Source organism: Meles meles, chromosome 21 (assembly GCF_922984935.1).
Source record: "Meles meles chromosome 21, mMelMel3.1 paternal haplotype, whole genome shotgun sequence".
NCBI classification, from domain to species: domain Eukaryota; kingdom Metazoa; phylum Chordata; class Mammalia; order Carnivora; family Mustelidae; genus Meles; species Meles meles.
This window is the reverse complement of record NC_060086.1, coordinates 21,403,019-21,418,230: the sequence shown is the minus strand read 5'-3', so window position 1 is coordinate 21,418,230 and position 15,212 is coordinate 21,403,019. Positions and strand designations below refer to the sequence as shown.

The window sequence follows — 15,212 nt, the reverse complement described above, 5'->3', positions numbered from 1 at the left end:
CCCGTGGCCTCCCCTCACTGTCCCTAACGAGGATGGACGGCAAGGGTCGAGCCTTCGCCTTCTCCCTCCCCGCAGCAATCAGGTGGAGGATCAGGACGTCCAGATGATGAATGAAAACCAGATCATCACCAACCCGAAAAGGAAGCAGAGCCTGGTTGACCCAGGTCAGTTTCGCTGCCCCGCCCAGAGAGTCACCTGCGGGACTCCAGGCTGTGTAGACAAGGAGCTGGCAGCCTCCCACACCCACACCCAGCCCTGCCTGCCCCTCGGACCCCTCTTCTCTCCCCGGGGGGCTGCAGGGGCAGAACAGGTGCCCTTCCTGAAGGCACCTGTAGCTCGGTGTGGCTTCTAGGGAGCCAGGCTTTGGGGTGCAGACGGAAAAGGCCGCTAAGGGCAGACGTGCCGTATGGAAGGGGTTTTCCTGTGCCGTGGGAAAGCTGTGGAGGATGCCCGGGGTGAGGGCTTCCCAGAGGAGGTGCTGTTCGAGCTGCACCCTAAGATGTACAGGGACTTGGCCCGGCAGAGGGAACAGCGTGGCAGAGCCTGCTGCAGGGGTGGGTGCAGGGTGGGGGGAGGGCAGCGACGGGTCAGCGTGCGGGGGTGCCACGCTTGGGGGTGGTGGCCTGGGCCAGCAATTCAGGCAGTTTGGACATCCCCACCCCCCTGCAAGCCCAGGTGTGGGGCTGCCCTCAGGGACTGAGGCTGGGTAATGGCCTCCTCTCTGTCCTTTTCCTTGACAGCCTTACGCCCCAAAACGTGCATAAGCGAGAAGGAGATAGCGCGACGGTGGCGGTGCTGACCCGCGGAGGAGGGAGCGCTGGTCCTCCCAGCCAGGCGCGGCCTCTGTCACCACCCCCCCACCCCCGGCCCAGCACCTGTGTCTTCTGCCCCCGTTGTCAGCCTTGGCAGCCTGGACTCCAGGGGCTGGGAGAGAGGAGTGAGAGGGGACTCTGTGACACGGCCTCCCTCTGCCCCTCGGCTCCGGGGTGCGCTCCCAGGAGCCCCACCTTGGTGCCTCCTGCAGGCTCCAGCAGAGCAGGGCCCCAGGCACCAACGCCTGTGCCCGCAACCCCACTGGGCCACCTCAGGCTGGGACGGTGAGGTGGCCTGGGGGGGGCCTCCCCTCCCTGCAGAGCGTGGCCACCCAGGGCCGAGCGGGACGGTGGGGAGGGGGCCTCAGCCACCGACCCCAACATGGTGGGGGGCACCAGGGAAGGCCCCGAGTGCAGGTGCAAACAGTTCCCCTCCCGCCACATCCCTGCCTCATCTGGGGGCTGGTGGAGTCAGCTTAGAGGGTGGGGTTCCCTCGTACCCCGCAAGTCTAGCCAGGACTGCTCCAGCCCCTTCCCTCATCCCAGGTGAGGAGGAAGGACCCCCAGGGATGCGTGTGTCGCGGAGGGAAGGAAGGGAGCCAGGCGCACGTAGGACGGGCGGTGGGCAGCTTCACACCCCAGACGGCCAGCAGGGCCGCAGGCCGAGGACCAGGCCCCCAACCTCCCCCTCGAGCCCCAGGGGCCACCTCCCCTTCAATTGGAACTTTGTCTGGAGGCGGGCGGCCCTCCCTCTGGTCTGAGCTCGGGCTCCTCCGGTTCCTTCGTTCCTCAGTCGGAGCAGGTGCCCCTGCAGTCACGCCGAGAGGTGCCTGTTGCCCAGGCCCCCTCCCCCCGCAGCAGCTTCCGCTCGAGTTGGAAATGTGCCCCGCACCCCCAGCCGAGTGAAGCTCAGAACATATCTATTTCCATCGGTGTAACAAGCTCGGATCAGGGATCTAATTGGTTTCCCAGTGGTGGGTAATTTCTCGTTGCAAATATTAATCCGCTGTCTTCCTGGCGCCCGCCCGGCCCCACCGCAGCGCTGTACTCCAAGTAGGTTCCTATGCAACCGAGAGCCCGGCAAATACTTTTATGAGCTTTGCAGCTTCGGCGGAGCAGCTATGCAAATGCGCTTTTCATTTGGAGCGTGGGGCCGATGGGAAGATAAGGAACCGTTTCTCCCGCAGAAGATCCATCATCTCTGTAGCTTCCAGGGCCCCCGGCTTCCGTGCTCACCTCCCAGACATGGCCTCTGGGCTCCCAGAAGAGCAGAGGCCCAGGGGAACGGGGCTGATCAAGCTCTCAGGGACCGAAGCTGGTGCTGCCGCTTAAAGGCAGCCCGGATGTCTGTCCCCACACGAGGCTGGGGCACAGGTCAGACCCCCACTTGCTCCCAGAACCCCCACTGCTCTTATTAATGACTGTGGCGCCATGCAATTGAGGAGAGGAAGAAAGCTGTACAGGCATTAACTGTAAAATAAATTCTATTTTTTTCCCCCTGCAAAATCAATAAAAGATATTAAGACTGTGGGCCGATGTGCTGGATTTGGGGTCAGGCAGAGGGGGCCCGTGCTGCCTCCCAGAACGGAGGCAGAAATCACTGGAGGCTGGTGGGATGACACGGGGCCGAGTCCCCTCTCTGAGCTTCCCTTTCCCCACCCTGCAGAGGGGGTTATGATCGGGGGCGATGCCGTAGTTAGTTCGTGTCTGGCACCATCTCACTGAACCCATGTCACAACACTTCTAGGCACTACTATGATCCTCCCTTCACAGATGAGAGAATTGAGGCCCAGAGGGGTTGAGTAACTTGCCCAAGTCACACAGTTTTGGAAGCCATTAGTGCACAAATCCCGGGGTGACCCCAGGAGAGCTGAGACAAGGTGAAATCCCTGGGTCTTTGGCCCTGGGGTTTCCCTTAGGCTTACATGGATCCCAGCAGCCAAGCCCCCAGACGCCCAAGTCCTGGGCCACTCCCCAGCTTCCTTCAGAGGTGAGCATGGGCGTCTGGGTGCAGCAGCCCTGGGGAGGGAAGAAGGTTCACTTGGCAGGGATGGGGGCGCCAGTTCTGGGGTTCAGCTCACTGGGGTAAGCAAGCGGGCCCCTCAGAAACCCCATCTCTCTCCTCTGTCCCAGGCAAAGGGGAGAGTCGCTCTGGCCCCCTGGTGTTGGCGAGCCTCCCCAACTTCCCTCCGTGGTGGCATCTCTGGGCCAGCCCTGGAGATGCTGGAGGGCAGGCAAGGCCGTTCAATATTCCTTGTGTGGGGTGGGAGGCCCGGCGGGGCAGCCCAGCTTCGGGGCCATGATCCGCCTCCCAGCCCCCAGCCAGAGCCCTGGTCTGCAGTCCAGGAGCAAAGCCGGCCCAGGAGGACCTGGTCAGCAGCACAGAGCATGTCCCTTCTGGGGGACAGCTGGAATTCAGCGACAATGTCCCAGGGTTCCCAGACCTTCAAGGATTTTAAGAAAAGCCAGAAATCCAGGTGTTTTATCTATTTTTATTTTATTTTTTTTATATAAATTTATTTATTTTTTCAGCGTAACAGTATTCATTGTTTGCACAACACCCAGTGCTCCATGCAAAACGTGCCCTCCCCATTACCCACCACCTGTTCCCCCAACCTCCCACCCCTGACCCTTCAAAACCCTCAGGTTGTTTTTCAGAGTCCATACTCTCTTATGGTTCGTGTTTTATCTATTTTTAATGTGAAATCTCGGGGTGCCTGGGTGGCTCAGTGGTTTAAGCCTCTGCCTTCGGCTCAGGTCATGATCTTAGGGTCCTGGGATCGAGCCCCGCATCATGCTCTCTGCTCAGTGAGGAGCCTGTTTCTCCCTCTCTCTCTGCCTGCCTCTCTGCCTACTTGTGACCTCTCTGTCAAATAAATAAATTAAAAAATATATATATATTAAAAAAAATGTGAAATCTCACTTGTAAATGTTGGCTCAACTAGACCAAGCAAACACCAAGTGAGCCAAACCAGTTACCATCCCGCATAACCTCAGCATCCCCTCCCTTCCTGGTCCCCCCACCAGCCTGTGACTCCCCGAACGCCCCAGAGCTGGTTCCTCCCTGGGAAGTCAGAGGAAGCAGGGCATCATTCCTGGGCTCTCAGACCCCCAGGGCACAAAGGCAGGGCTCGGTGCGGTGACCTTGGCATGCGGGAGGTGGCAGTCCCCACCCTCAGCCGTGGGAGAACAGAGGCCTGGCCCTGGGCGTCATGCTTCCCACCCCACGCGTTGGCCCTGGGCAGGAATTATCCGAAGCTGTAACCGTCCTGTCCTGCTGGGGGTGGGTGGGGACAGGCTGGCACCCGGCTTGTGGTTCTGCTTCAGGCCACAGCTGACAAGAGGGCTGGGGAAGAGCAGCCTCTGGCCTCCGTCCCTGGGGAGACCCGCTTCCTCTGTCCAGCAGTGGGAAGGACCCGCTTCTGTGTGTGTGTGTTCGTTGGTCTCCAGACAGTTCTGCACGGGCGCCACGACCGCAGAAGGCCCCCGATGGTCCCCCCCGGAGCCTGCCGAGGCTGTCTCCGCACTCTGACAGGTGGCGGCTGCCCCAGCCCTCTGCCTTGTTTGCCGCCACGTCCTCAGCTCCCAACCCACCTAAAACCCCCTTCAAAGGAGTGTCTGGTGACTCAGCCCACTTAGATCTGGCTGGCTGTACGGGTCTAGACAACCCCCCGTTTCTCTCCAAGAACGGGCAGCTCCTGTCCCCGTCACTCATGGCCCCTCTGTCTCGGGCCCTGCCTGTGTCCCTCACCCATGTTACCTGAACAGCCCAGGCGGCCTTGGAGTGTGCCCAGGTGTGTGCATCTGCCAGGGGCAGGGCTGTGCTCCTGGCCATAGGGCCCCAGCTGTGCACACCGAGGCTTTCATGACGAAACAGTGTCCTTGGGGCTGAGCTGGGGCTCCCAGCTCCGTACCCGGGCTCCCCGCCAGAGAAACCCGCCCCATCTTCCACCAGCCCCTCCTGAGCTTCAGGGCGACCTCCCAGCCTCCGCTGGCTCCTTGGGCCCCAAGGGGCACTGGCCTTAGGAGCACACGTGGAGGTCTCAGGCTCTGTGCTTTCATTCTCCCCACCGCTCGCCTCTCTCCCCAGCCACCCTGTACCCGCAGGTCGCCCACACTCACTCTGGCCATTTCCAGGGTTGCGGGGGGATCAGGAGGGCCCGAGGACGGGTTGGGAGGAGGGCTTGGTGCAGGGACTTGCGAGCTCAGCCTCATGCGGTAGAACTGCTCCCACACAGAAGCCCCTTCCCACTCCCCCTGGCATCCCAGGGCGCCCCCAGCCCCCTCGCCCGGCCCCCTCCTGGCAGAGGCCCACTCCCCTGCCAGGGCTTCCCCGTAGGTGGAGGCTTTGCTGGTGTCAGCCCAGGATGAAATGTGGCCCCAAAAGCTATTACCGGGGTGTCGTGGGCGGGGCAGTGCCAGGGACAGGGCAGAGGTCCTGCGCTGGGATTTCCTGTCTGTCCGGGCAGTAAATCCCCACACGGAGGAGACTGGTTTTTCCTCATGACTGATGGTCCCTAGCTGGGCTGAGTCTGTCCTCAGTCCCGCAGCAGGGCCGTCCACTCGTGTGGCGGTGCAATCTGTTCACTGGCCACAGCCCCAGAGTGAGGGGTGAGTGGCGCTAAACTCCAGCACCCGCCAAGCCATGTGCCCCGGGGCCGCAGCGCCTGTGGTTGGAGGTCAGGCGCTTTTCTAACTCATCCGCTCAGATGACATTTCCCCCGATTCCTGCCATGGCCCCAAGTGACCCTCCATGTCCCCGTCTGTGCAGCATCAAAGCCCAGACAGGAGCCTCAGAGAACAGCCAGCTGAGCCCTGGTGTGCCTCGTGTCTTTACCCATCCCCAGGCTGCATGAGGGTGGGTTAGCTCATCCCTGGTACCCCCGCAGCCTGAGCCCCCACCGCTTCCCGCCAGGACCTGCTGCAGGCCCCTCTCCGTTCACCCTGCCTCTGCCTTGAACCCCATCTCCCAGACCTTGGCCCCACACAGCCAGGAGGAACTTGCCATGTCCTCCTCTGAAAATCCTCCTGCCCGTGGTTCCCTGTGGCCTTCCAGGTGAAGGCCACACTCCTGGCCATCACCCCCAGACCCCACAGACTCCAACCCCTGAAGACCAATGGCTCAGCAGCAGACGGTCATGTCCTCACCTCGAGCTCTAAGTGCTGTGTCCTGTCACAGCCCACACCCAACATTCCTCTCAACCCCAGGGCCTTTGAACATGCTGTGGCTTCTACCCATACTCCCTTGCTGCTTCCCTCAGTCCCTGCTGGCCCTTCCCGAGAGGCCCACCCTCTCCATTCCAGCATGAATCAGGCCTTCTCTGGCCCTTCTCCAAGGCCCCCTTGGAAGTGATAGTTTTGTTGTTGGAATGATTTGAGTCGTCTCTGTCTCCTCGCTGGAATACAAACTCCGTGAGGGTAAGGACTGTGTCCTCCTAACCCACCATGGCGGTGCCCCTTCACTGTCGTGCCTGGCCCATGGGAGCCCTCCCCTCCGTGAGCGGTTCATGGACGAACGGGACCCACAGCAGGTCTGTGGTAGTCTCGGGATTTGAACTAACTCCACAGCCTCTGCACTTTCCTCAGTCCTCACCTCCTCCCGGGGGACAAGAGTCCCCAGTGCAACAGGTCACACCTGGCTGCAGTGAAGGGAAGCCCATGAGTCAAGCTGACACTTCCGTTACCTGCGGAGACAAGTGTGTGGCCAGGAGAGGCTGGCTTTGGTGAGGGTGGCAGGGACGACTGCTCATCACAGCCACCAGCCAAAGAGGCAGGTCAGCTCTACGACTTCCTGAGGCCTGGGCTGGGGCCCCCACGGCTCCCCTGGGAAGAAGAGGCGATGTGAGTCAACAAGAAGGCAGAGCCCCATGGCTGACCCCCAAGCACGCGCAGGCCCGTCCATGTCCCGGACCAGCTGGGAGCATGTGCTCCGGGGCCAGTGGGTACAGACACAGCACCGAGCGCCAGCTCGGGCTTGCCGGGGTTGACGTGGACACAGGAGCCCCGGGAGCGTGGATGCGGGGACGCTGGGTGTGGGCACCCAGACACCTCCTGCCTTCAGCCCATGTGGCCTTCCCTCCTCCATGGCATTTGCTCCCCACGTGAAGACCACCCTGCCAGGAACAATCAGCAGAAGCCAATGGAACCAGGCCTCGGGCCGGCCGGACAAAGCTTCCTTTCCCCTCACCAGCAGCCTTCTTGCTGCTGGCTCTGCGGGACGGGAAGACAGCTGGGACTCACCCTCTCTGCCCGACAAGTGCCCAGAGAGACGGGAGGACCGATGGAGGGACTGATCAGGGGGTTAGAAAGGCCTTCACTGGGCCGTCCGCATACTGTAATCACATACCACTTGCACGATTATTTATTGAATATTTTTCTTCAAACCAGTTCTTTGTCTTTTTACTTAAATGCCTATTTTGGTTTCGTCCTAAGCAACAGCGTCTGTGAAATCATGACACTAAGGTGCCCGTTATACAATTTTTCCTAATACACATTGACATAAACACAACTATTAAAATAGATTAAATTTTTGCCCATATGTCAATTAAAATCATCTCCTGGACTTTGGTGGTCCAGCCGCCAACTACAGAAGGACCCTGGCTGAGGATAGAGCCTTAGGATGCCTGGTGACCTGGGAGACCAGCCCCAGGGGCCAAAGCCCAAACTCCTTGTTCTGATGTTCGAGATCTTTGTCAGTGGGCCCCGCTCCTCCTCCCAGACCCGTCTCCTGCCCCACACAGTAGGTGCACAATATTTACTGAGTGAATGGAAAATGGATTAATGAATCACTTGATCAGTCAATGCATGCGTGAGTGAATGAGCACACGTCCCTATGTGGGTGTCCCCTGGACCCTAAGACCCAAGCTATCCGGACCCGCCCCTGACCTAAGCCCTGAATCGGAGAGTCTTTGCCAACTTTCCCTACACGTCAGTCTGTTGACTTTCCCTTTGGACTAGCTGAATCTGCCCTCGTCGTCCCATTCCTGGGGCACTGTGTGCACCAGACCACCCTCTCCTCTTCCTCTGAGCCCGGGAGGAATGAGGCGGCAGAAATCTTCTAGAATACACAGTGGGGTGCACCCCAGGATAAAGTCCAAGCTTCCTAGGGAAGCTTCGTGTCCCTCTGGCCCAGCTCCCCTGACCTCATCTGCAGCCAAATTTCACACCCCCTGTGGCCCTCCCTTCTCTCCATACCTAGTCTAGGCTGCTGGAAGGTTCCTGTAATGTTCTGACAGTCTCCCTCTTGCCTGACAGCTAGACAACCTTCATGTCTTGGCTAAACATCTTTTTCCCAAAGGAGTCCTCCTGACCACTGCCGCCTCCTCCCTCCCCCAGCAGGTGCTGCCTTTAAGACCCCATAGCCCCTAACTTTCCCCCATCAAGATGAGAGCAAACACCAACAAAGCACTACGTGCCAGGCTCTAAGTGCCTCACGAACATTAGCTCAGTTAGCCCTCAGGACAGCTGTACGAGGTAGGTATAATGATTATCCCCATGTGCCCATGGAGATGAGGCACAGAGAGGTTAGGTCACTTGCCTAAGGTCTCAAGTGGGGGAGCTGGGCACCATGCATGCCACACACCGTGCAACTGCCATCTGTCTAGTTCTCTGTCACGCCCTTCTGTGAGGACAGACACCTATCTGGTTGGCTCGATATCTTATCTCAAGTGCTCACAGCAGTGCTTGGCACATAGTAGGGGCACAATGAAATGTATCATCGGATAGATGGATACATGGCGTTACATGATGAGGATGGTCATACATGGAAGGAAGATGGATGGACATCTGATATAAGGAAGGATGATACCTGGTAAGTGGAGGATGGATGGATGGAAGATGGATGGATGGAGGATGGATAGATGGATGGATGGACAATGGATGAAGGGTTAGATGGATGGATGGATGGAAGATGAATGGATGATGGATGGATGGATGGATGGATGGATGGAGGATGGATGGAGGGTTGGATGGATGATGGATGGATGGAGGATGGATGGATGGATGAATGGATGAAGGGTTGGATGGATGGATGGATGGATGGAAGATGGATGGATGATGGATGGATGAATGGATAGATGGAGGATTAATGGAGGGTTGGATGGATGATAGATGGCTGGAGGATGGATGGATGGATGAATGGATGAAGGGTTAGATGGATGGATGGATGGATGGAGGATGGATGGATGGATGAAGGGTTAGATGGATGGATAGATGGATGGATGGAGGGAGGGTTGGATGGATAGATGGATAGATGATAGGCAGATGATGGATGAATGATGGAGGATGGAGGATAAATAATGGATTGGTGATGGATGGACTTATGGAAGTCTGCAGAACATTCTCTACTTGGGGGAAAGCTCTAGAAATCCATTTGGAAAGGGATGAGGCTTCTTAAAGTCCTGGTTCTGACCCCCTCTCTGCCATTCACTAGCTCTGTTATCTTAGCAGGTTACTTCATCTCTGTGACCCTAAGTTCCCTCATCTTTATAATAGGGATGTTTCTCCAGGCACCTAAGCCCCAGGACTCCACATAAAGGTACCTCTAGACATGGGGTCAAGGATCCCATGGGGTCAGGGCAGCTTAGGGCCTGGGCTTGAGGCCTTGTCTCCCAAGTTTCCCACCTGCCTGTCCCATCCCTACCTTGCAATGGATGGGATCCAAGGCAGCAATGCCAGCCTGGCTCCGCCCTGACCCCACCCCCCAGACCTAGCTTCCACTCTGGGCACCTCAGTATCTGGCCCTGACCCCAGCACACTCAGGCTGTCTCACCTTCAGGGTCCTTGAGGACCTGATAGGGTGGGGCCGTGGGGGGCAGCCACAGCCCAGAGAGCAACTGGCCTCCACACATAGCAAGAAAACAGGTTCAACAAGCATTTATTGTGCCCCTGCTGTGTGCCTGCTCTGTGCCCCCACTGTGGTGCCAGCGCCAGGATGCCCCACCCACTCCCTGCCTCGGGCAGGGCTCTGCGCTGCCCGGCACCCCCTGAACTTCCCGGCCCGCTTTCCGTGGCCAACGACTGTGTCTTCCGTGGCATCCTGGCTGCACTGGACAGAGCGCCGTGTGTGACGGTGGCAAAAGTCAGGAGTCGCTGTCCCAAAGTCACCATGTGCAGCCCCGTGCATGCCTCAGGCCACCCCGTTTCCGTGTCCAGGGCCCTGAGCCCCAGGCGGTGGTGGGAAGGGCAGACCTGTGTCTCCTACACAGGCTGGCTGAGTTCACAGCACACAGGCCAACTCTCCAGGGGCACCAGACCCGTGGTCTTGTGGCGGGGGGGGGGGGGGGCCGCTTCCGATGACAGCCTGAAGTCGGGGGCCACGCTGGGTCTTGGTCACACCCAGTGCCCCAGGACCCAGCACTGCCGGTTCAGCTCGGGGACCTCCTGTGTGGAGCTCCGGGGCCAGGAATCTCCCATGTGTGGATGGTGTCCTGCCAAGAGACGCATTGGTCAGTCCTCACAGCTGCCTTCCTCCCTCCACGCACCCACTGCCCACCCATCCGTCCACCCACAGCCAGCTGCCTGCCGCTCATGTCCCAGCTCAGCATCCCGGCCCCGTTACCCACCCACCCCGACATCCATCCGCCAACACCCGCCACCATCCACTTCCCACCCACCAATGTGCCCACGACCCCACTCGGACACGCTTCCCACCCACAGTCCCAAACCCACTCGTGCACCCCTGTCAACACGCCATTCACCCTCCTCCCACCCCGTTCACACCCCCAGTGGCCCGACTTCCCGGAGCCGCATGTGCCTGCCTACGGAAGCATCCGCCTAGCCTCCCACGCACCCGCCCTCCACCTCGCCCACCAACTTGCCCACTGCCCGGCCTGCTGCCACACCCGTGGACTCACCCACCCCTCCAGCCTCCTGTCCCTCTCCCTCCCCTGCCCACCCATCCACCCAGCCAGCCCGTCACCGCCTCTCCACTTACCCACCCACCAGGCCTCCCCGAACTGCAGTGTCTCCACGTGCTCAAGGAGCTGGGGGAGGGTTAGGAGAACAGGGTACACAGGGACTGAGAGTGAGTGTGTGGGTGTGCCCAAAGGGAATCCGGGCAGCGCCCTGGCCCAGGGCAAAGGGGAGAGACTCCACCGCCGCCTGCCGCTGCCCGCTGCTCTTGGGGGCCTGGGCAAGCTGAAGGGCTGGGATCTGGTCCTCGTCCAACATGCTCACTCTCGTCTCCCTGGGTTCTCGGAAGCCTGCTCCCTGCCTTCACTCAAATGCCTCCTTGACATCTCCGACACACAGGAGCGGTGCCCAGCCCCACACCGCAACCTGCTAACATGTCCTTGTACCTGCTGTATATCAAACCCTCAGGGCCTGGCTCACATCGCCCCTCCTACAGGAATGCACCCCACATCTCTTTGAGGCCCTTGGCAGTTTCCCTCATCTTGGAGCACCTGCCCCAGTGGGGCTCTCCAGCTTGGCCATCAGACCATGAGCCAAGGAGAATGATGGCTTGACCCAAGACAGAAGTTCAACGATGGATCAGGGGAGGTGGCAGCAGAGAAAGAGAGGGAAGAGAGACGGGCGCTGTGGGTGGGCTGGGGGGCCAGAGAGAAAACCAACAGCGACCGAGCATTCAAGGTCTCTACCCTACTTGATTCTAGCCTCACAAGCCTGTGAAGTAGCTAGCACCCATTTTACAGATGAAGGAATGGATAAGCAAGGATAAGCAGCTGATTGACTCTTCCTGATTAAAGACATGTGTTCCATGTCGGCTTTTCTACTCTGAGCTCTAATGGAGGCTCAGACATTCTTGTCGTCCTTTGGGGTCAGACAGGTTCTTCATAGCCAGCCCCACTGAGGTGGGAATTCCTGGTGAAGCCAAGCCCTTGCTTGCATACCTCCAAAGACAGATGGCTCATTACCCTTCCTCCACCCCCAAAGCGGCTCTACCTCATGGCAAAGTCTGGAAAGCCACGGTCAGAGGGGAGGACGGCTGTGCTGATTTGAAGGGTGGTCGTGGGGTTTTGTGCTTTGATGTTTTTTCTGCCTTGAATATTCTTTAATGTTAGTGCTTTACTAATTTTAGTGTATTTTTTAAAGGGTGGGAAATAATTGGCAAACATTCTGGAACCATTTGGCCTCGGGAAAAATGTTTGTTTTGGCCCCAGCCACTGAAACAGTTGCATTCTTTGGAAGTGAATGCTGCCAAGATCTAGGTGTTCGGATTTTTTTTTTTTTAATCTAGAAGCAAATATTTGATTGCAGAAAGGTTTGATTGTTTTTCTACATGAATATTTAAAAGTGATCGTAGCTGTTCCCACCGTTGCCAACAAGGCCAACCCCGGAGAGTCTTCTGGAACAGAGAGAAAGCGATCATGCATTTTGATGGAAGAGGAAAGGCCATGATCCCTATCCTTCCTTGAGTCAAGATCAGGCTGCTTTTCGCCTGGATCCAAAGGTGGGTTTGTCACCGAGGACTGGAAACCTCCTTTCTTCTTCGGCCTCCCGGGAGGGGCTTGGGGCCCAGAGCCATTTACAGCGGAGAGTAGGGAGCTCGGTCCCCCTGCGTGAGGAGCGCCCCCCAGGTCACCACCACCTGGCACACTTTCTATCTTCCAGTATCTTCACTTTGGGGCTAGTCACTAGCTGGCGGGGGTGGGGGCACAGGGAGGGGGGAAGCCCCTGATGCCCTAGATTGGAGAATACCACCTCAGAAGGTCTATGGGGCCCACTTAAATGACATAAATGGGTGAAGCAGCCGGAGGCAACCAACCATTCTTCAGCTCTGGCCAATTGTTGCCATGGAGAATGTGGGCTCAGATCTTCCAGAAAGTTCAGGGAAACTGAAAATCAGAATTTCAAAATAAAATCTCCTAGGCTTTCAATACTGACATTTACATTTTAACACGTTTACAGCCATCTGTGGGCTAAGTAGCACCTCTCAGGCTAGCCCGTTCTGACCTCTCCTTCCCAGCCTGCATCCTTGTTCCATGACTCTGTGCCGTGGCTTCACACATTCTGGTCCCTTGGCCTGATGCCCTTCCCTGCTGTTTCCTGGTTACTGGGTCTCCCACTTGTCTTTCAAATGCACCCCCTCTGGGAAGCATCCCATGACCTCATAGGCACAGGCCTTGCACCTCCCATGACCGCACGACAGGCTGCTGATCTCTCTCTCCCCCTGGGCTTGTCACTTTGTGTTTTAAGGTCTCCCCAGCTAACTTCGGGACCCATTGCAGGTGGGGACTGAGTCGACTTTCATCCCAGAGCCTTGGCCCCCAGCACCTGGCCAGGCACACAGCAAGGGACAAGTGAAGAAACCAGGCAGGAGGAGGATGGAGTAATTCCTAAGCTTGGAGACTGAGCTCTGCTTGCCCCTCCTGGTCTGAGATTCTGTACATTACGCGAGGCTCCTCGATCAGTCTCTCCTGTGGATACGGGCTTAGCGGGGAGAACTCTAATTGCAGTCTTGCGGTCACAGGTTCCAATCCAGGCTCCACTGATTACAAGCTATGTCTGTCAGTCTTTTCTTTTTTTTTTTTTTTTAAGCTGTGTGACTGTTGACAAGTACCTTCTCCTCTCTGAACCTGCAATGAATGTGAGTTACAAAGGTTCCGCAGGCCCAGCAGGCTCCCAGCTAGAAGTCCTTCCTATCTGACTTCAGACTGACACAGTAATAGCAAAATGCCTGTACGAGAGGGGGTTGGAGTCAACCACCTCTCTTCACAGATGGGGAGCCACGGCCCAACGGTGGGAAGAGATCTGTCCAAGGTGCCATTCGGAGGGTGGAGAGCAAGCGCTGTTTTAAATTCCCTTGGAAGCAACCAGGCTTAGCAGAGTCCTCGGCCCAAATGAACGTGAACACATTTAATGTCCTGTCTCTTCCGTCCTCATTTCTCCATCGTTCCGTGGGAAATCGCTGTCATGAACTCCCCCAGGGCACCAAGATCCCAGGAGATCAGCTTTCAGCTCCGCTGAATGGCGTGCAGTCACATCCTCTGTTCCGGAATGGATTCACTGAGGTGGAAGAGCCCTTCAAAGCCAAGTCTGCCAGTGCTACCGCAGATGTGTCGAAGGGGGGACGGGGGCACTTACAGGGGATGCAACTTGTCCAAGGCGCTCTGAAGGCTGGTAAAGGAAATGATGACGGTGGGCAAGTGGCTGGTGCTGGTGTTTCTGACCCCACGGCAACCCAGCCCGACCTGGCACGGGAGAGACAGGCGACGGCCAACCTCCCTGCCCCGCCCCCACATGTGCTATCCAAGGTGCTGACGCTCTCTCTTGAGGACTCGCGGATCCAGCCAGACTCTACTGTCTCGCTGCCCCAATTCTTTCCTCTAGAAAGAGAGGGGGTGAGGGGAATGAGGGAGAAATGAATGAAGGTTGGCACTGAGGTGTCTGGCTTTGAAGACCTTTCAGCTAGTGACACCATTGTCCCTTTTCAACTCCTAAAATGTCACCACCTTGGCGAGGGCCCTAGGGGTGCTTCTTCAAGTCAACCCCACTCTGCAGATCTGTATTCTGAGGACATTTCAGAGACTCTGGTGTATTTGGGAATGGCCATTTACTCGATACCTCCCGGTTCCCCTACGAGGCTGTGTGTAACGTGAGACACAGACTAGCTGAGCTGTTCCTTGTTGCTGTGTCCCTAGCGCCTCACTTAATTCCACACACACTGATCATCTGTTAAATGAATGAATAAGGAAGGATTTGGGAAGAGGGGCAGGTGTGAAAAAAAAAAGAGGGGCAGGTGTGCATGAGAGCCGTGTGGAAGGGAGGTTGGTTTTGTAATCTACCCTGGGGATCGCTTGTCTTAGGAGATCAAACAGGGGCCGCCCCAGCCTTGTCCTGGCTGGAGTCCATCTTCTGGGGACCCCACGACCTGCTCATCTGTTTTCTGTGCTCCGGATCAGGCTGAGTCCACTTAACCTGCCACCCATCCCAGGACAACGGATTCCTTTACTCTCTTATGAAACGTTTTTTGGGTTCCTACTGTGTGCCCGCCTCCACCGTGGGTGCTGGGTCTGCAGACAGGAGTGAGACACATGCCAGTGCCTGTGAGCGAGACAGACATATAAGGCGGAAACGATTAGCGCACACAGCCCTTACCACATGCCAGGAGCCGTTCACCGTGCCTCATGGGCGCTGGCCCATTTAATCCTCAGAAATCTGACTGAGGTGCCATTACTATGCCCATTTGATAGATGAGGAAAGCGAGGCCAGGACAGGTTAAGTCATTTGTCCACAGTCTGACTGCCGGATTTGAACCCAGGCAGCCTCCAAAGGCCCAGGCTTATAACCACCATAAAATCCCACCTTGTAGACAATGCAGAGATGAACATGACCAGCATGGCAGAGGGGGAAGGCGGGGCTGCTGGCGTCCCCCGGACGTTTGAACTAGACTTAGAAAGCACTGTGAAGCTCACAGTCCCAGAAGCAGGGTTCGTTTCT

General features: G+C 57.6%; 2 protein-coding genes across 6 annotated transcripts in view; one reads left to right on the top strand and one right to left on the bottom strand.

The window, feature by feature from the left end:
- Positions 1-2,340, top strand: part of LOC123933718 (katanin interacting protein) — a 179,071-nt gene extending 176,731 nt beyond the window's left edge. For all 3 annotated transcript variants that reach the window (XM_045993193.1, XM_045993195.1, XM_045993194.1), the window contains 2 exons: positions 76-164; positions 741-2,340. In XM_045993193.1, the coding sequence (XP_045849149.1) occupies positions 76-164; positions 741-799 (148 nt within the window). In that variant the 3' untranslated portion in view covers positions 800-2,340. The remainder of the gene's footprint in view (positions 1-75; positions 165-740) is intronic.
- A 6,727-nt stretch (positions 2,341-9,067) lies between these two features.
- GSG1L (GSG1 like) overlaps positions 9,068-15,212 on the bottom strand; it is a 200,274-nt gene continuing 194,129 nt past the window's right edge. For all 3 annotated transcript variants that reach the window (XM_045993678.1, XM_045993679.1, XM_045993681.1), the window contains one exon: positions 9,068-10,240. In XM_045993678.1, the coding sequence (XP_045849634.1) occupies positions 10,143-10,240 (98 nt within the window). In that variant the 3' untranslated portion in view covers positions 9,068-10,142. The remainder of the gene's footprint in view (positions 10,241-15,212) is intronic.